The sequence below is a fragment of the Sturnira hondurensis genome, unplaced genomic scaffold (genome assembly GCF_014824575.4).
Source record: "Sturnira hondurensis isolate 20B ecotype Veracruz unplaced genomic scaffold, ASM1482457v3 Scaffold0017394, whole genome shotgun sequence".
In the NCBI taxonomy this organism is placed as follows: domain Eukaryota; kingdom Metazoa; phylum Chordata; class Mammalia; order Chiroptera; family Phyllostomidae; genus Sturnira; species Sturnira hondurensis.
This window is the reverse complement of record NW_028090025.1, coordinates 6,796,039-6,817,252: the sequence shown is the minus strand read 5'-3', so window position 1 is coordinate 6,817,252 and position 21,214 is coordinate 6,796,039. Positions and strand designations below refer to the sequence as shown.

At 38.1% G+C, this 21,214-nt stretch overlaps 1 protein-coding gene across 1 annotated transcript in view; it reads right to left on the bottom strand.

Moving 5' to 3' along the window:
• SMG1 (SMG1 nonsense mediated mRNA decay associated PI3K related kinase) overlaps positions 1-21,214 on the bottom strand; it is a 104,589-nt gene that overhangs the window by 1,598 nt on the left and 81,777 nt on the right. The window contains exons 45-62 of the mRNA XM_037067723.1: positions 20,995-21,213; positions 20,240-20,430; positions 19,355-19,527; positions 18,928-19,207; positions 18,193-18,465; positions 17,733-17,967; positions 17,246-17,472; positions 15,502-15,652; positions 15,202-15,391; positions 12,720-13,189; positions 10,954-11,091; positions 9,009-9,161; positions 7,707-7,886; positions 6,576-6,803; positions 5,716-5,927; positions 5,452-5,558; positions 4,489-4,668; positions 4,302-4,408 (exon numbers count right to left, since the gene is read on the bottom strand). Coding sequence (XP_036923618.1) covers positions 4,302-4,408; positions 4,489-4,668; positions 5,452-5,558; positions 5,716-5,927; positions 6,576-6,803; positions 7,707-7,886; positions 9,009-9,161; positions 10,954-11,091; positions 12,720-13,189; positions 15,202-15,391; positions 15,502-15,652; positions 17,246-17,472; positions 17,733-17,967; positions 18,193-18,465; positions 18,928-19,207; positions 19,355-19,527; positions 20,240-20,430; positions 20,995-21,213 — 3,714 coding nt within the window. The remainder of the gene's footprint in view (positions 1-4,301; positions 4,409-4,488; positions 4,669-5,451; positions 5,559-5,715; positions 5,928-6,575; positions 6,804-7,706; positions 7,887-9,008; positions 9,162-10,953; positions 11,092-12,719; positions 13,190-15,201; positions 15,392-15,501; positions 15,653-17,245; positions 17,473-17,732; positions 17,968-18,192; positions 18,466-18,927; positions 19,208-19,354; positions 19,528-20,239; positions 20,431-20,994; position 21,214) is intronic.

Genomic DNA, 21,214 nt, shown 5'->3' with positions numbered 1-21,214 from the left:
ACATAAGTCCGACAACACGAACCATTCAGTCAGACCGGTAAGAGAGGCAGAGCCAGTGATGACTGGCAGAGCTGGGTTGGAACGAGGTCATGCAGGAAAACTCAGCCAGACCAAACCAGGCCCCGGCGGCGGTTGGCAGATCCCAGGCCTGGGGTTGCAACGGGCAGACCCAGTGAGGGTGCAAGGTGGCAGGCTGATCTCGGTCACACATTCCCACACAGATAAACCAGGTGAAGGAGCGAGCAGTGAGACACACCACGCAGGCCCCAGCGGTGGAAAGCAGCAGAGGGGACCACCATTGCCCCTCTCTGACCCCGCCTCCACATATAGCATCACAACCCAACAATGTGGATTGCCCCTCCCTGGGGAACACCTGGGGCTCTAGCCCTCATACGTAACAGGCCCAAACAGACCAAAGCATCATGGCTCAAGAACTCAAAGCCCCAGAGCCAATAACTCTAAGCAACCAAGAAATAGCCAACCTATCAGATACACAGTTATCAGATACACAGTTCAAAATACTGGTGATCAGGATGCTCACAGAACTGGTTGATTTTAGACACAAATTAGAGGAACAAATGAAAGCTAAACTAATTGAAATGAAGGGAAATGCACAGGAAAACAATAGTGATGGGAAGAAAACTGGGACTCAAATCAGTGGAGTGAACCAGAAGGAAGGAAGAAACATCCAACCAGAAAAGAATGAAGAAAGAAGAATTAAAAAAAATGCGGAGAGGCTTAGGAACCTTCAGGACATCTTGAAATGCTCCAACATCTGAATTATAGGGGTACCAGAAAGGGAAGGGGAAGAGGAAGAGCAACAAGGGGGAAACTTATTTGAACAAATAATAAAGGAGAACAACTTCCCCAGTCTGGCAAAGGAAATAGACTTCCAGGAAATCCAGGACACTCAGAGAGTGCCAAAGAAGGTGGACCCAAGAAGAAACACACCAAGGCACATCATAATTACATTAGCCAAAATTAAAATGAAGGAGAGAATCCTAGAAACAGCAAGAGATAAGGGGACAGTCACCTACAAAGGAGTGCTCATCAGACTGTCAGCTGATTTCTCAAAAGAGACCTTGCAGGCAAGAAGGGGCTGGAAAGAAGTATTCCAAGTCATGAAATCCAAAGACCTACATCCAAGATTGCTCTATCCAGCAAAGCTTTCATTTAGAATGGAAGGGCAGATAAAGTGCTTCTCAGATAAGATCAAATTCAAGGAGTTCATCATCACCAAGCCCTTATTATATGAAATATTAAAGGGACTTATTTAAAAAAAGAAGATAAAAAATATGAATAGTGAAAGGACAGCAAACTCACAGTTATTAACAACCACACCTAAAAGCCCTGGCTGGTGTAGCCCAGTGGATTGAGCGCGGGCCTGCAAACCAGACGATCTCGGATCAATTCCCAGTCAGGGCACATGCCTGGGTTGCAGGCCAGTTCCCAGCAGGGGATGCAGTTCCCGGCAGGGGGCGAACGAGAGGCAACCATACACTGATATTTCTCTCCCTCTCTCCTTCCCTTCCCCTCTAAAGATAAATAAATAAAATCTTAAAAAAAAAAACACCAAAAAACAACCACACCTAAAACAAAAGCAAACTAAGAGGACAGCTACATGAGGAGCGGAACCAGAGAAATGAAGATCACATGGAGGGACAGAAACAGGGGAGTGGGAGGAGGAGAAGGGGGTAGAAGGTACAGAGAATAAGTAGCATAGAGGGTAGGTAGAAAATAGACAGGGGGGGTGGCAAGAATAATAGGGGAGATATAGAATCTAAAGAACTTGAGACACATGGACATAAACTAAAGGGGGGGATGGTAGAGGAGGGGTTGTGCAGGGTGGAGGGGAATGAAGTGGGAAAATAGGACAACTGTAATGGCATAATCAATAAAATATATTTTTAAAAAAAGAAAGAAAAGTGCCTAACAGATTCTGGAACAGAGGTGGGTGCTCAACAAATGTCCACTGATTCTGACTCAGCTAAATTGTCTTTTATTGTAAGAGATATGATCATCTCTCTAAATCCAGAGCATTCATCAGGGTCCAATTATATAACAAATGTGCATGATATGGCTTAATTATAACCTATACTAAAAATTGTGTGCAAAGAACTCTATCCTTAACCCTACTCCTATGCCCCTTTAGTTTCACATAAAATAAAATAATTATCAGAATAAAAAGTACAACAGCCAAGCCTCCTTTAAAAAGATGAACAAAGACCGGACTGGGTGGCTTCAACTGGTTGGCACACTGTTACATACATCAAAAGGTTGTGGGTGCAATCCCTGGTCAGGACGCATATGGGAGACAGCGATAGATGTTTCTTTTCTCTCTAGCCACCCCCCACTGCCCCTCCCTCTCTTCCTCTTCCTCATTTTTAAAATCAATAATAAAAATACCCATGGGTAAGGATTTAAAAAAATAATAATGGACAGTCATGAAAGCATACAACCCAATAACCTATGAGAAAGTTTCTGAACTAAAGATACTGACTGAAAGCATTGTGCAAGATTTTGACAAACACGACAAACTGTTTCTTAAGAGTGACTCTTGACCAAGAAAAGTGTAAGCTCGGGTCCTATGCAGTAATTTAACAGCGTTTAAATTTTTTAAAAAATACACCTCTCTTGCTGATGTTTAAATTGAATTGTGAATACCAAAGTATTTGAAAGTAAGATATTCACGTCTCAAATTTTTACAGAAAAAAATTACATTTGTAATGGAGAATTCAGGAAGACACCACCTTTGACCAAGTGATCTAACTTGTGTCAAAGATAGCATGAACATGTGTCACTTATATAAAATTCTGAGGACACAAATTCCTTCCAAAAATGCTGATTCTGAATCTAATTATAAGAAAAATACTATCAGCCCTGGTTGGTGTGGCTCAGTGGACTGAGTGCTGGCCTGTGAACCGAAGGGTGACCAGTTCAATTCCTAGTCAGGGTACAGGGCTGGGCTGAGGGCCAGTTCCCCAGGTGCGGACATGCGAGAGGCAACAGATCGATCTTTCTCTCACACATCCATGTTTCTCTCCCTCTCTTCCTTCTAAAAATAAATAAGTAAAATCTTAAAAAAAGAAAGTATCAGACAAATACAAACCGGCATATTCTGCAAATCAACGTCTGGACACATCAAAAAACTCAATGTCAAAAGGAAAAAAAAGGCTGGAGAACTGTTCTAGACATTAAAGGAGACTAAAAATAGAGCAAGTGCATAAAATGCAGGATGAACTTGATTAGTTTTTGTATGGGAGGGCAGGGATAGTTTAATTGGAGGACATTTTAGGATAACTGGAAAAATCAGAATATTGCCTGAAGGTTGCATAAAAGCCAATGATACCAAGATGAAATAACAAAATATTATAACATCACTTTGTTGTTGTCATAACAACAGAAAGCTGATGTTTCCTGAGTTGATAGTTATATAATTATATTGTGGCTATATTTCACAATGTTTTGTTTAGGAGACATGTGCTGAAATATTAGACATGAAGTGTTATAATGTCTACAACTATCAAATGGTTCTGAAAAACTGCAGCATACACACAAAGTGAAACAGACGAACGAAACATTAACAACCTGTTTCCCAATTCTAAGTAGAGTACACTCGAGTTCCTTTACTTCCGTAGATTGGAAAATTTTCAAAAGAAAAGATGAGGGGGGAAATATTTCATTTTCATATTTTATATGTACAATTTTAATAAAAGTAATGAGAAAATTCCACAGTAATGACTTCGGACAAATTCACGGCCAAGAACACTTACAGATACTACTCCTTCACCTAAAATGTCAGCCTCAGTGTACTTGAAACCTTCAGATAATCCTCATTAAAAAATACAAATTAGAAGATCAAGTCACACTTTAAATTTCTATTAAAAGAGGGCTAGGGAGAAAATAAAGTGTTAACAGGGTCAGAGTAAAATGATGAATATTTGATGATTATAGAGCTGTTACTCAAAATCTTCTGAACCCTAAAGTCTCTCATTTCTTTTTTTTTTTAATATTTATTTTTAGAAAGGAGAAGGGAGGGAGGGAGAGAAACATCAATGTGTGGTTGCTTCTCATGCACCCCCTATTGGGGGCCTGGCCCACAACCCAGGCATGTGCCCTGACTGGGAATTGAACCCACGACCCTTTGGTTTGCAGACCAGTGCTCAATCAACTGAGTCACATCAGCCAGGGCAAGTTTCTCATTTTTTGATGAAACACCAAGGATATGGATGAGGGGATCTTTAAACCTATAGTTTCAGCATTATAATGTGTGCTTCAGGTTTAAAAAAATGATTACCTACCTGCTCAGCAACTGACATCCTCCTATTTGGATCAACATCTCGGCCCTCTAACTTGGCTTTCACTCTCTTCCACACACTCACTGCATACGAGTTTCTCTCTTGCACAGCTATGAAGCAATGGAAACACATCCAAGTCAAACCACCACTCTGTATAAATATTTAAGGCATCCTTATTCAAACAAATTACCTTTCCCAGTTTTAGGGTCTCTGACAGCCTTTTTAGGACTACAAGCAACACTCTTGCCAGTTCCAGGAACTGTGCTTGGTGGAGTATCTGCCGAAGTAGCAAGATTTTTCTGAATTAGCTTCCTAGCGTTTTGTGACATGACATCAGGCTGAGTCTTCTGGCCAGTGTTGCTTCGGACTGCTGTAGAGAAAGGGGGGGTGGCTCAATTTACAGGTAAACAGAAAAATGGAGGGACATACAGAAGAGACAGCAGAGCGACGCTCTCAATCACCAACTACAATGTACAGCCTTGAAGACAGATGATTTTACTAACTTAAAGTTCTTATTCCTTGAAATAGAAATTGTCTTCCTAAAAATACAACCTAAAGAGCTAGACACTGAGGTACACATTTGTACAATGGGGCTTCCTAGCTTGCTGTGGCATCAAAAAACTATAAATATCTCAACTATCCAAAAATACAAGATTAACACAGAATGGCATATTATATTTGGCCAATAAAAATAAACAAATCTGGCCACTAAGTCATTTTAAAGATTTTTTAATGACAGAGGAATTATCAACATTAAGTGGCAAAAGGCAACAAAAATCACATTCACAGAATACCAATTTGTGAGTATGTGCGTGCATACATAAAGAAGTCAGTCAACAAACATAAAGTAGTTTTGCCTCTCATTAGTACAGAAACACAAAATTTTCTATCAATTATTTTTTAAAATTTCCTTATATATTTCATATACAATTTAAAGAGTATTTGAACACAAGATATTTTTATTATCTCATTAGGTACTTTTAAAATTAAGCCAAAATTTGCTCAGTTTTGGATATGACAAAATTCAGGGAAATTCTTTCAACAGGTGATGACTATAAATACATTAGATGCTAATAGTATAGATAAACATCTCAGCTTCTATGTACAGATGAACAGATCGAGATTCAGGTCTTTTCAAGCAGGGAAGTCCTACCTGCAGCAAAGGAAGGCTGATATGTAGCAGATGACGTTGGACTTGAACATTCATTTGTTGCATCGGTGATTAAGGGTGATGCAAAACTCACTAAATTATTATAGATACTGAAATACAAAATAAAACGGTTTACTTATAAAATGCTTTATCAAATTACTACTTACAAATATGAAGATTAAAGAAAAATTAGAGAAATAAACAAAACTTAATTACACCAGAAGTTTTTAATTTACATTTTAAACTTAGGCCAAAAGGTGTTCTTACCTCTGACTTTGTGTTTTCAGTTCTTTCAAGGTGGGAGTTATTTCCTGGAGCATTTCAACATGTTCTTGACTTCGAACCTGACCCATAGCTTGGACTAACGTAAACAACACTGTCTGAATGTTGTCCTGCCATGATTTATATTCACCCAAGAACTGCCGAACACTGTTCTCATAGGGAACATCTTCACCATCTGCCAGAGCAGCTTCTTCATCCTAGAACCCACATATTAATGATTAAGAAAAGAGTATTTGTGTTAGTAATTACTCTTAAAATGGTCACTTTCTAAATAACAAGTAATAAGTGCTTTTCAAATACCAATGCATTTAATCTATTTATTACCATTAAAATCCTTTTCTGTTAGGATCTTGTTTCCAACACAAAATAAAAATTCCAAGTAAAATAAATCCTAAAATTAAATGATTTACTGTTTTGTAATAATAAATAATTTAGCCTGTTTGGGGAACTGTTTCCTTATTATCTAGATTATGTAGGATACTAGAAAAGAGAGACAACATTTCAGTCATTCTGGAGACAAAATCTACGAGTATGGGGGGCAATGGTGAGGAGAAGGAAGAGAGTTTGGAGATCTAAACACTCTGAGACTAAGTTCAAGTTTCAGCTCCATTATAAATGATGTGTGACTCTGGTGAATCAATTTTCTTAAGCCTCGCTTTCTCTGTGTACAAAATTCAAATACTACTACCTGCTTAAAAAAATAGTTGATGAAAACACACATTAACTCAGTTACAAATTGGAAGATGTGACCTGAGAAAATTGGGGTTTTTTAGGTCATATAAATACAACTATTTGTAATTTTATAAAAGGGGGAAGTAACTCTGTATCTATTTTTTTAGCCTTACCTTAGCCATTGCTTTCAGGAGGTGTTTGACATCTCCAAGTGGACGGTTATGACCAGTGAGCACAGTCTTTATATTATCAACCAGGTTCTGAATTGTTTCACAGACTGTTTCTATCTGTTGCTCTTTCTCTGTCTGAATTGCTCTCTGAGCAGACATATCCTGGGTCAGTTGTTTATGTGCTGACAAAAGCCACTCAGAGCTGCCAATAGGATGTTCGAGACTAGTGTCCTAAACAGAACAAGCATTTGTTTGATTTTAAGTGTCAGTTGGAATAATATGATTCTTTATCATCTTTAAAAGGCATCAGTACTTAGGTTGACACAAAGAACCTCCACTGCCAAGTCATGAATTACCCACAAAACACTAATTTAAACAATATATGAAGTACAAGCTAAGATTTTTAACTTTTCTGCATAATTAATCATACACAAAATAAACACTTAAAGTTTAAGATCTAAGAAGTATATGAAATAACAAAGATGACCTACATCCAGGACCCTAAATCACTCTTTAAAAATTATTTATTTTTAGAGAGAGGGGACAGGAAGAAGACAAAGAGGGAGAGAAACATTAATCAGTTGCCTCTCGCATGCCCCCAACATGCAATCCGGGTACGTGTCCTGACCAGGAATCAAACTGGTAACCTTTAGGTTCACAGGCGGGTGCTCAGCCCACTGAGCCACACCAGCCAGGGCCCTAAATCACTCTTTAAAATGAAACTGGAATTTCCTGATATGCATCCTACAGCCTGCCCACAAAATATAAACACTAAATACATCACTTGGTGTTTTTGGACCCAATTCACTTGTTCGGTCAGCATTCACCTTTCACCAGCCCTCTCTGCACTTGCTACCCTACTTTCAGTGCATCCGAGTCTTTTCCTGTACAGACACCGCTCCTCCCGCCTGAAATTCACAGTACTCCAAGAACACCTTCCATTTTTTCATTCATTGTACTATTTGTTTGGGCTAAGAAAAGATTTAATCATCATTGTATCCCTCAGAATATTTTACATACAGTACACATTCAATAAATGTAAGTTGACCAAATATATTGATTTTGAGGGGATACGCTGGTCTTATCATTTTATCACCAAGTCTCTCTCTACTCCCACCAAGAATCAAAACTCACCACTCTCTGTAATAAACGGAGCTCTAACTCAGAAACCGAACTGTTGAACTGTGATGCAAATGAGCACATTTGCTGACACCGCTTGATTAGCTCAAATAATGCAGCGTCCAGGTTTAAGGCTTCTGCAGTTCTAGTTCGTAAACTCTCAAAATGAATGATATTGCTGCAGAGGAAGGTGACCTGTGAAAAGGCAAAAGAGGAATGGGACCATCCCAGAAGAGGGAAAAATGCAATTAATGACACAAAATAATACTACCCATTCATTTCCAGAATTCAGGACCACAACAGGTCCTGAGAATGCTCATGACTCTTCTGAAACCTAATCCTTATAAATTATGGCCTGTAAACAAATGCACATTTTTGGCTGTTAATGCAGTTAAGTATGAGATGGCCAAAAGCACCTAGGTATAATTAGGTATATGTATCTCCTACATGACTCTTTTTATACAACACAAAAAAATTTTTATTCCAAGAGAAAAGTGTTATCATCTTCAGCTGCAACTTGTGCTATGTCCACATTTCAATCTGGAAGGTTCCCTTTCTGGTTCCACTCCTGCCTATCTTTACAATAAAGATCACAGAATGCTAACTAGATATTTGAAAATATTAAGCAGATCTTTAAAGGTAGATAACAGAATTGTGATTATGTTCTTAAATAGTTCTTATCTTTACAATCACATACTGACATATTTACAGATAAACTTATTTAATATGGGGTATTTCCACTTACAATGGGATGGAAAGGAGGAGTAGGAAATACAGAGAAAATCAACTAGGACCTAAGTTGGTAAGTTTAAAATTTTGGTCATGGGTATATGGAATATGAAAATCATATTAGTTTAATGTTACACCCAGTTGAAAGTTACATTAAATTTTTTGCTTCCGTCCTCCCTGACCCCCTCCGTCATAACAAAGTTAACCCACCACCCCTGGCAGAGCACTAGGTCATACAATATCTTATTGCCATGTGGAAAAAAAAAACTCAAATCTTTAGATCACCTGAAATTACATATAAAGAAAACCTGATATAACTATGGAATTAAACCCTTTATCTTCCAAAAGAGACTGAGTCCACTTTATCTTTAACTGGGAGGGAGCAAGGACCCGGGGAAATAACTGGTTGTAGTTCAGCCTAAGGGATGTTGCCCCCACTCATAGCCTTCACTGGCCCCTCTTCCCAGAGCCATGTGATCTAGATAGCAGGCAGGCTCTCAAGCTGCCCTAGTCATCCAAAACATAGCTTCCACTCAGTTATATCATCTTGCAACTCAAAACAAAGATGGTGTATAAGGGCCACAATACCTGACTCGCTCTTTGGCTCTCTTTAAGGACAAGATTTCTTCTTTCAGCTATTGTTGCTTCAAAATCTTGTAGTACGGGTGCCAATGCAGGGTTGGCACCACCCGCCCACTTGAGTCGCTGTTCAATACTTGCTTCAAGTGCTGCTAATTTCTCCTATAAAAAGCCAGGCAAATGCCAGTGAATATTTGACACTCTTCACTTTCTGTCTATGGAGCATTTTGTATAAATATGACAGATTCAAAACAAGCAGGATGGGGCATATGTAATTTGGAAAACATCTTTAACAGTCACCTTTTGGAATTCATCTTGATTTCACTTTGAATGTTTAAAGCTAAACAAGTCTGGGGGGGCGGTTAAGAACTGGCTTTTAGTTTCCTATCTTAAAATCTGCAGAAGGAAGTTTCATCTTCATTTTTAAAGAGTCTAAAACAAAACACTTGCTACCTCCTGTACCATATGTGCTATTTATAAGAAAATCCGTTATACTTTTGATTGTGAAAGATAAAAATCAGACTCCCAGAAATTCAAAATATTTTAATGGTAAAAACTCATCCAGATTATCTTAGCATGGATGATTTTTTTTTTAAATTTTATTATTTATCTTTAGAGGGGAAGGGAAGGAGAGAGGAAGAGAAACATCAACGTATGGTTGCTTCTCGTGCATCCCTTGCTGGGAACTGGCCCCTGCAGGGAACTGGCCTGCAACCCAGGCATGTGCCCTGACTGGGAATCAAACTGTGATCATCTGGTTCGCAGGCCTGTGCTCAATCCACTGAGCTACACCAGCCAGGGCTCTTAGCATGGATGGTTTTATATAGTGAAGATATTTCATTATTTATCCAACTTTTCAGGTAGAAGAATTCATTCTTTCTTTCCCCTGCTTCTCTCCCTTTCACATGCCCTCAAATCAGAAAAAAAGGAGAGCAAGAGTTCATTTTCGTAAGTAAAAGCTAGGACTAATAGCTGTATAGAAGAGATATTTCAATCTTCAAAGAAGTGAGCTCCAGAAAATGTTCATTAAAAATTTTAAAAATATTACATAAGTGATTATACTTGTTTTACACTAATATTAACTTACAAAAAAAGAAAAATATCAGTTATTACTAAGTACACAGATACAAGGATACATAAGATATATATAACTATGTAACTATCATCAAGACCAGTTTCTTTATTTAAAAGAGAGGAGAGATTATTAGCTAAAAGGACAAAGAGATACAATCAATAATAGTAGTTTGTAAAAATGTTCTGCTAGATATAATAAGCTGGATGTAATTGCTTATGTACATTTCAGGGAAAAACCACCGCACTTTGTCATACATAATGTGCTCTCATGTATAGGCACACCCATGTTTTTGGCCCAAACTTTCCGGAAAAATTAAAAAACCTCTCGTTTTAATTTGTAATTCAATTATTTATTTATTTATATTTAGAAATTAAAACCAATCACTGTATTCCAGGGTATTATTTTCCATACAGATATCATTATTGCTTTCTAGAGTTATGCTTTTAACACATAAATATAAATAAAGAATTAAAAACATTTAGGTAGACACAGAATTAGTACTACCATGTATAATACACATCCTTACTTCTCCCTCAAAAATTTGGACAAAAAGTGTGCATTATACACAGCATAATACAGTATCCAAGTTTTCCAATTACTAAGGTTCTCTTAATGTATAAATGCATGGTAATTATCAAATTCATTAAAAACCTAAAATATTTATTATGTCTATACTTTTGGTTCAAAATATACTGCTTCTATAAGATTCAATTACCTTGAAAGGTAAGAAAAAAAGATATAAGTTAAAAATAAAAGTGAGAAGGGGGTTATGTTCCTATAAATGCCAAGGATGGGCACTTCATTTCACCAGAGTAAGTTTTTCCTAAAAAAAGTTATTCCTATTAAGACGTGCTGGAAGGAAGACCTGACAAAACAGACCTGAACTGTTGCAATTGAAGTTTCAATTTGGCTCAGAGTATGGAGTTTCTTTTTCATGCTGGTTAAGATGGCAGACCGAGGGGGAGGTGTGACTGACATGGCTTGTGGTCTGTTGATAAGGATATCTTCATGCTGCCACTGTTCAAACAAAAATAAATGTAATAAAATCAGGAGGAAAAAACCTTTAGATAAACAAGTAAGGGGAGCTGTGAGCTCAGACGAGTGTGAAGACAAAGAAACCCAGGTGCAGCAAAGTGGGGTGGGCAGGAACAATAACAGCAGGAACTGTTACAAAAGAATCACAACCAGGTGAAAATTCTGAGGCAGAGAATGGGTGATAATTTTCCTAGCTCAGTGACACGCAAGACTAAAACAGTAACTCTGAAGACATTTCCTAGTCCATGTAAAAGCCTAGTAGTACACACTCCTCCTACCCAAAGATAATCTCCAGTTAAGAGGCTGAAACAGGTGTGGTAGTGGGGAAGATTGTCCAGCATGGAAGCTAGCCAAGTGACCGAAAGAATTAATGGCAGCAATCACAAAAGATAGAATTCTCAAAACAGGGAACCTAGAAGTGACAGAAAGGGGTAGGCAACTATTAAGAGAGTATCAAGCTATTTTGTGTTGTAAGGAAGGTTCCAGAGGGCCAAAGGGGATATCTGGACAACAATTTAAAAGTTGCACATTGTGCTTAGAGTTTAAAAGGTGTTCAGGTAAAACTGAAAGGATTTTCACAAGATTTCCCCTACAGTTGTCAATTTTTTGAGAGAATAAATTCCAAACGTATAAAATAATAAAACTTTTCAGGATTATATTTTTTAGAAGTAAAAAACATTCCAATGTGCTAGAGAGACTGTTACTATACAATAAATGCAATTTCGTGATTTGAATAAATTACTTTTACTAACTTGTGAACTAAGAAAATAGCCAACAATAAAAGTGCAAAGGGAAGGAAACAGGCTGGGTTCCATGCATGGAGCTGAAACCACCAATTCCACTACTGGGAGGCACCTTCAATACAAATGGCACAAAGGAACCTTGATTTGTGCAAAACGGATGCTAGGAAAATGCAGTCCCAAAATATTACTCCATGCTACAACTTATTTGAAGCTATTGACAATACTGAAGACTATCCAGTATTTGAAAAAATTTAAAAAGTAGCTACAATTTTCACTATGTTTCCTGTCTTACACAGATCATCATTTTTACCCTCTGTTATTAACCATTCTACAGGTGAGGAAATCAGACTCAAGGGAATTCAAGTTCATACACCTGAATCCAAATCCACCTCACCTACAAAGCCTGTATTGTCATACTGCCCCCTAAACATGCAGACAATAACAGGCTCCTAAATACAATCCCCAGACAAGACAAATTTACGCAGAGCTGTTGTCACATCATTAGAGCATCAAGGAAACCAAAGTCACTTTAGAAAGAATCTTAATTATATGTCAAACAATACAGGAGACAAATGCACGTAATAAATACATGCAATCATCAGAAACTATATTTACAAGCAATAATGACACAAATACTAACCATTACAACACTGATGAAAAACCAATTCAAAAGACACAAACTACAAATGCAAAATTATCAACTGCACGAAAGATAAACAGGAATAATGGGAAAGCACCAAATATCAAAGCTGGGTTTGCTCTTGGCTGGCACAGGTTCAGGAAATTTAAAAAGTTCTCTGTTTATATTAAATTCCTCCAGTTTTTCAATTCCCACATCAGGGAAAAACATATTAAAAAACTACTTACCTGAAACATGGCAATATGTAGCTGAACTCGCTGCAGGCTTGTCTTACAAGAGGAAATACTGGTTTCCAACCTGCGCACCAAGTCATGCTTCTTCCAGGCAGTGTCGTAGGAACTTGCTAACACGGTTGCCCTGTTCATGACCAACTGAGAGAACTTCCCAATCTGGATGTTGTGCTCCACAGCTTTCTTACACAGATCATCAATGGAAACTTTGCTTTCAGCACCAAAATCCTTTGCCTCTACTTGAGCAATGATGTCTACACCGAGCGCGCTGATGAAACTGCAAAGCGTGAGTCCCAGAGCTTGGTTCGGCAGTCCAATCAAGAGCTGCCTCACAAAGTCGGCTGTGAATGCCTTTATAGGTTTGGCCATCTGGTCTTCACTGAAACAAGAGTTTCTAAAAAGGGTTTTTACATTAACAATTTGTACAGGCCCATTTACAGTATTCTGATCTTCCAGTGAACTTGACCCTAAAAAAAAAAAAGTGTTTTAAAGTATTTCATGCAAAACTAAAATAAGCTAATAATGCTGCTTATTTAAAAACTGAAGATTTTATGAACATACAAATTAAATTAAGCTTACTCAATCCTGCCCCCTTCCAAAGCACTGTGCAACTAAATTTAGCATGTCTAAGTATAAAACAGTGATTATTCTGGAGAGTCCTGAGAGCCAAGATGGAGGTTTAGGTAGAAACCCTTTGCTTGCTCACACAACCAAAAGGAGGATAACAACCAATCTAAAAACAATAAAAAACCAGAAGTGCCAGAGAAATCAAACTGCATGGAACTCCGACATCAAAGGAATTAAACACTCAACCAGACAGGTAGGAAGGAGCCAGGCAGCCTGGTAGGCAGAGAAGACCCCCTGCAATGCAGTGGACCACGTGGGCCAGGCCCACTGAAAGGACCTGAGATGACAGACTGAGGGGGCGGGGCTGACTGAATGGAAAACTGAGACTCAGAGCTGACTGTGGATTACAGCATGTGTGGCCACAGTGGGAGAAACTCCCAGTCACACAGGAGAGTTCGTTGGAAAGTAGGACTAGAGGCTAGCTAGTGAGCCACATTGTTCCCCCTTGATCCCTTCGCCACAGACAGCACCACAACGCAGCAAAGAGGGTTGCCCTGCCCTGGTGAATACCTAAAGCCCCACCTTCTTACAATGTAACAGAGGTGTGCTAAGACAAGAAAATATGCCCCAAATGAAAGAACAGAGCAAAACTCCAGAGAGTTAAGGGATGACACAGCCAACCTATCTGATAGTCCAAAACCCTGGTAATCAAAATACTCACAGAACTGATTGAGCTTGGTTGCAAAACGAAAGAACAAATGAAGGATACTCAAAGTGAAATAAAGCAAAATATTCAGGGAACCAACAGTGATGGGAAGGAAACCGGATTGAGATCAACATTTGGAACAAAAGGAAGAAATAAACATCCGACCAGAACAGAATGAAGAAACAAGAATTCAAAAACATGAAGAGAGGCTTAGGAACCTCTGGGACAACTTTAAACATTCCAATATCCTAATTATAGGGGGGTTCCAGAAGGAGAACAAGAGCAAGAAATTGAAAACTTACTTTAACAAATACAGAAGGAAAACTTCCCCAGTCTGGCGAAAGAAACAGACTTCCAGGAAGTCCAGGAACCCCACAGAGTCCCAAAGAAGTTGGACCCAAAGAGGAACACACCAAAGCACATTAAGTTAGCCAAGATTAAAGATAAAGAAAGAATCTTAAAAGCAGTAAGAGGAAAGGAGAGTTACCTATAAAGGAGTGCCCATAAGACTATCAGCTTATTTTACAAAAGAAACCTTATTTTACAAAAGAAACCTTACAGGCAAGAAGGGGCTGGAAAGAAGTATTTGAAGTCATGAAAGGAGAAAACTTACATCCAAGATGACTCTATCCAGCAAAGCTATCATTTAGAATGGAAGGGCAAATACAGTGCTTCCCAGTCAAGGTAATGTTAAAGGAGTTCATCATCACCAAGCTCTTATTATATGAAATGTTAAAAGGACTTATCTAAGAAATTGAAGAAGATCAAAAACTATGAACAGCAAAAAAAGAACAAACTCACAACTATCAACAACTAAACCTAAAAAGAAGAAAAACAACAAAAACAAAAACTAAGCAAACAACTGGAACAGGAACAGAATCAGAGAAATAGAGATCACATGGAGGGTTTTCATGAGGGGGAAAGGGGTGGGCGGCACCCCCCCAAGGATGGGGGGTTAAGGTACAGGGAATAAGAAGCATAATTGATAGGCATAAAATAGACACAGAGAGATTAAGACTAGTGTAGGAAACAGAATTCACAGAACTTATGGACTCATGTCAACCCATGGACATGAACTAAGGGGAGGAATGTTGCAGGACTGGGGGGTACAGGGCAGAGGGGGTATAAAGGAAAAAACTGGGAAAACTGTAATACCATAATCAATAAAGTATACATTAAAATAAATAAATAAATATGAAATATTACCTGACAAAGTTTTAGAAAAGGTACCACAGAGCCTGAAAAACTCCTTAATTGTCTGTAGTCTTTTGAGAAAGAAAATCTCTTCTAGCACCTGACGGTGGTTATCATCATCAAAAAAGTTCACTTGGGTACTCCGTGCTTCCCTTATGATGTCAATCTTCCGCCAAGCTATAGGGATTTCCATCTTGTTTAACTATGTAAATGAAAAAAAAAAAAAGAGTTCATTTTTACTCTTCACACAATGAACAACTACTTTTGTACATTCATAAAACTGCTCATAAAACCAAGTCAATCAGTATTTACCTTTTCAACTAATAAGCCAAAAGCAGTCTCAACTTGGGCAAACATGCCATCAAATGCCACCAAAAGCATCTGGCCAGCTGACATCTTTGGTGTCTCATCAACTGAACCATTTCTTGGTTGGATTAATTCACCATACTGAGCATGAAGTATTCTAGAAGAAAAAATAAATAAAACAGGGAATTAAAACCCTCACTAGAAGGCAACAAATTTGGGGAAAACACAAGTGACCAGAAAGTCTCACAGTACACAAAGTCTAGCAAAAAGTCTTTTGGCATTAAGGAAGGAATGTTATGATAAAATGGCATCTACTGTCAATCAAAATGGGACGTCAATGGTTTCAATTCAGTATTAGCAATTATTCACATAAATTTTATGTAAACTTGAATTATGACAATTTTTAAAACTATGTAAAATATTAGTCTTATTTCATACACAGAATTTGAATAGAACAAACCTCAATATCAAAAAAAAGAAGTCAAGAATCCCACAATTCTAAAGCTGGTAGATTTAATTGTCAAGTATATTCACATCACTGTCAAGTGGTAGAGCCAACTAAATTGATAGTAAACTGAAATACCTGCCATTTATCACCATTTAGCTGGCATGCTGTGCTGTAGTAATTAAACTCACTTTTTTATTGTATAATACAACAACTACAAATAAACATGTGAAAATAAGAAAATTATGACTGTAGGATAACAGAAAACATTAAGGAATTATTATTACCTCTTTTGATGAAATAATGTTACCATGACTAAGAAAAATAAATTTATATTCTACATATATACATATTTCCTACAGTATTTAAGAATAATATTTGCTTCAAAGAACTGGGGCAAATACAATTTAAATAAGAATGACCATATACAGGTAATTACTGACAGCAGTAATATGGGAGTTCATTGTACTATTCTCTCTACTGAGTTTATATTTGAATTTCCCCATGGGAAGAAGTTTGATGGGACAATTTATTTCCAGTCCCTCAATTATACTTTCTGGAGTGAACTGGACATAAGAATGTCAAAGAATGAGGTCTTGAGTCACCAGGGGCAAAAGGACTTAGGGCTTAGCTATAGGTATAGTGCATGGCTAGAGGAAATGCCCAATCTCTACAGGTTCCAAGATCTATTTTTCTGGATTCAAAAGCTGAGGCGTATAGTGTTCAATATCCATAAAAATAAACCTTATAACATTTAAGCTAATTTTAAAATGTTATCATGAATTGAGGTATATAGTCCATTAGCTAACTAAACTGGCTCAGATACTTCCACAGAGTTCTAAGGGCTAACTTAAAAAACAGCGCACTCCACTCCATACTGTGTGCACATATGGTGAAATTACAGCACTGAAATAATATATGAATGTATGTGATAAAACCACATAGAACTACACACACACAAAAATGAATGTTTGTGTTATTGGTGAAATCTTAGTAAGCTCTGTACCAATGTCATTTGCACAGTGTTGCTATTGTACTATAGGTGTGCAAGACACTAACACTGGAGAAGGGATGAACGTGCACAAAACCTTTCTGCCCGCTTTTTTACAACTTCTTATGAATCTGTAATTATTTTTAAATACAAGGTTTTTAAAAAGACACACACACACACACACACACATATATGTATAACCATTTATAAGTAATTATATCTGCCCCCTAAATTAAAAGTAAACTTAATAAAATAAAAGCTCAGAACCCATATGTGGCTTCCCCATCTGTTTCATGAAAGAAGAGAGCACCTGCCTGGCAACATCAATGTAATGAGCATGTGTTTCCTCCTCGAGTCCCATAGCTGCATTTCTTAAATAGGCTTGAAGAGATTCGACTAGAGTCTGCAGGGGAACGCCATCCGTTGTCTGCTCAATAAGACTGTCCAACTCATGAAGCATACTTTCTAGTGTGTATTCTCCTTTCATTAAACATCTCAGTGCTTCTGGAAATATGATTTGCCGGAAATTTGAATTTAATTCCTATAAATATGTAAGAAATATAATTAAACATTTTCTGAGTTTAGATAAGTTACACATTTTAGAGACTTAATGCCAAAATTTAAGAACAAAATTGATGCGATTGTAACCAGTTGTGGACATGATCTTTATTTTAAGTGACTGCCTGAGCAACATTAAAAGGGAGGAAGTCAAACTGCTTTTCTGAATTAAAGAGGTGAGAAGTACGATGTTCAATATCTAAAACAAACTTAGAAAACTTAAGCCAATTTAAAAGTGTTCACCTGAAGTGAGGTGTATACTCCATTAGCTAAGTGAACCGCCTCAGATGCTTCCATGGGGTTCGGAATGTCTAAGTCCTGTGGCACCAAGTGGCACTGCTTCAGTAACTGAACCAGACAAGTGACGTTTCCGCTCATACTGCAGAGCTCCTCTAAGAACCAGGCTCCATCCCGAGAAGTCAGATCAACCAGCTGCTCTCCAGCACTAGAAGCAGCACCTTCCATCATCAGGTTACGCCTACATGTGATAAATATTTGTGCAGTTAAACTGACTTAGCTAAACTTGCATACAAATGAGGATACCTCAAAATATGAAAAGAAGTAATGCAGCTGTAACACTGGGCAAGACTAATGATAGTAAAATACCTCAAGTTTGGGATTAAACAAAAGACTCATGAAATCTCAATAGGCATCAATGTTTCCAAGACAATAAACAGTCTCAACATGAGGTTAGCTAACTCACCTTGTAAGGGTGCAAAGGGCAGAAATAATAACACTTGCTAGACTTAAAGATCCTTCTTCCCCATTTTCATGAAGGAAAACTTTAATGCAACGTTCAATTTCTTTCAACTGATCTTCACAAACAGGCACAGTGACAGCTTCCTGTTTCAAGCGTTCCACCTGTCTAATAAGTCTGCTGTTTATGTCTGCTGCATACCGCTGCAGGGTCATTTCAGTGGCAGTGATGAACTGACACACTGTTGGGGGTGGCTGGGGAGCATACTGCATTTCATATCTACATAAAAATAGAAAGAGGTACTTGTTTATAATATAACCACTCCCTGCTCATAAATAAAGTTCATGGTTTACAAAGTACTACATGTTGAATACTGCATTTGATGCTCAAACCTTGAAGAGTGGGAATTATCATTTCCACTTTACAGATGGAAAAGTCTTAAAAGCCAAAGTAACATCTGAAGATGACTTGTTGGTTAGTGACAGAATCAATGTTTGAGTTAGCTCTTTACCCTGGTCCCACTCCTCTTACACAGGGATACATTTTAATAAATCAGAAAAAATCCATTACTTATACGAGGAAAACATCCTCTTAAAACCAAGACAAAAGTGACTCCAGACAAATTCCACCTACCAACTATTTTGTTCAAGAAAAATTAAATACTAGACAATTCAACAACCGAACACAATTTTGCATCTAACCCCAACGGGAAGTAAAGTAAATAAAGTACTATAAACTTACTTCCTGTAGACTTCTTGACAGCGCTCTACTGTGGTGTTGCAGATGAGCTCTTCCATCCAGGCCTTCCACTGTTCAATTCGATGTTTCTGAAATATGGCCTTAGGATACTGCAGAGCCACGGTTGCATAGTGATGCAGCTGTTCCAGACAGCCCCGGAGCACGGAACGCCTCTGCTGCAGCAGAGCCCCAACCTCTCCCTCTAGCTGCTCACACTGGCTGATCAGATGGGCCTGCCCAGCATTCTGCAGAAAGGCTGTTGCTGGCACATAGCTTGGAGGACCTTGGAGTAAAAGATAATTATTAATCATGACAAAACCATTTCAAATCAGCAGTCACTGCAAGACGGCACAAACCAGAACCCCACACATAAAGACACAATTACAAAACACATGCTCATGTGTGTTATCTAAAATAAGTCAACCCATACCAAGGTCCATTTGTGTGCTTATCTCCTGAAGCAAACTTGCAAGCTGTGTGGCCTCTAAATTACTGAATGCAGCCTGATAATGTGTTATCCACTGTTCAAATTCATTCAGCTTCACCTGGATTGCTTCCTGAACAGCCCTTTGCTGAGTCTGTAATTGGGTGTGTTCAGAATACCTAATAGAGGAGAAGAAAAATTTAAATTGTTTTCTGTCCTTTCATGACCCTGACTTGCTCATACTTAGAATGCCTGGTAAGATCCTTTTCAATCTTGAGGACACTAGACAAATGTCCCCTACTTCTCTGGTTTATCCTGACTCAACAGTTCCTTCAACTATACTCACAACATTTTAAGTGAAAGTCTACCACACCAGCCATGTTCTGAGTTAAAGGTAAAAAAAGACTGATGCCGATAGATCTTTATAGTCTTAGAGCTTCATGTGGTGTTTGGAACTTGCATAATTCAACTACCTTTACTGAGCATCCGCTCTGTGTGCCAGGTTCATTCACTTAGGTCATTCTAATTTAATGCCTAAGAACTCAAGAGAAGTAAACAAAATAACTGCCAATGTACAAATGAATAAGAATTCAGACAGAAAGTGTACAGAGAAAACCAAAATCCAGATTTTCCTGAAGCCCCATTCAGTGTCATAACCATTACACTCACATACCCTTAATAATTACTCAAACATTTAAATTCAATGTAACAAAGCAGAATATTTAAGTGAATTCTTATTAACACTTTGAAACTGCAGTTCCTGGGAGAGCTTTTGTCATTTGTGTGAGTTGCTGCAATAATTCTAATTCAAGTTGACAATATTTATTACACAAATATGCAAATTCTCCTTAACTGCATATATTTAGAAATTATTCCAACACTGTTTCAAACCTGTGTTGCAGAGTGTGAGAAGGATGATCCACTCCTTCAGCTCCTTCCAGAAACTCTATTTCTTCCAAAAGTTTGCCCTGCAGTTTTTCCACATCTGTCAATTGCTCTTGCAAGCTTAGGTATTCGTCTAAGCTGCTGTCCAGCTTGGGAAGCACAACCAGCATCTCATCCCTATTTTTAAACCAGTTAACCTGTGAAAGATACTATGGTTAGGAAGATTCTTACAGGATCAACTACAAGAAATTAAGACATCTCTCAGAAGGATCATGCTAGGAGTCTGCCCTGCACATGTTATTGTATTTAAGTCTTAACAAAGCCCTGAGGAGGTAATGCCAAAACCCACATTTTACAAAGATAACACCAGCATTCAAGTTCACAAAACCACAAAGTGAGACTCAATTCCACAATATTATACAGTTACCACCATAGCACACAAAACAAGATTAGCATCACCGGCTACCGGGCTATTAAAAACAAGACTGAGGGAGGCCATCCAATTAAAGAAGTTAAAATAGTCATTGGCAAACACATTTCAATCTATTAAAAAAAGGCATCTTTGTATGGAAGTGTTTCCTAATAAAAAGACATCAATTACCCTGTTTACTACCATTTCAACATTATACATTAAAGTCTTGAAAATAAAATAACAGAAAATAAAATAAAATAAAATTAAATTAAAAGTTTCACTCAACTTTTTTAATGGACACATTAACTCTATTAACAAAAAGACAGCAATGACTTATCATTGACTTCACCTTAATTTCAGCTACTCTGGAAGAAAAGAGGCTGCGGGTAATCTCCCGTTCCATCTCTCTCTTGCTCTGCTTGCTCTCAGCCTGCTGGCCGCCTCCACCATAGACAGCACCAGCAAACCCAGCCTCGCCCCCCGCCGTCCAGTCCACCAGGGGGTCATACACAAAGGCCTCCAGCAATGTCAGCAGAGTCTCTCTGCCACGCCGCATAATGTGTAGAACC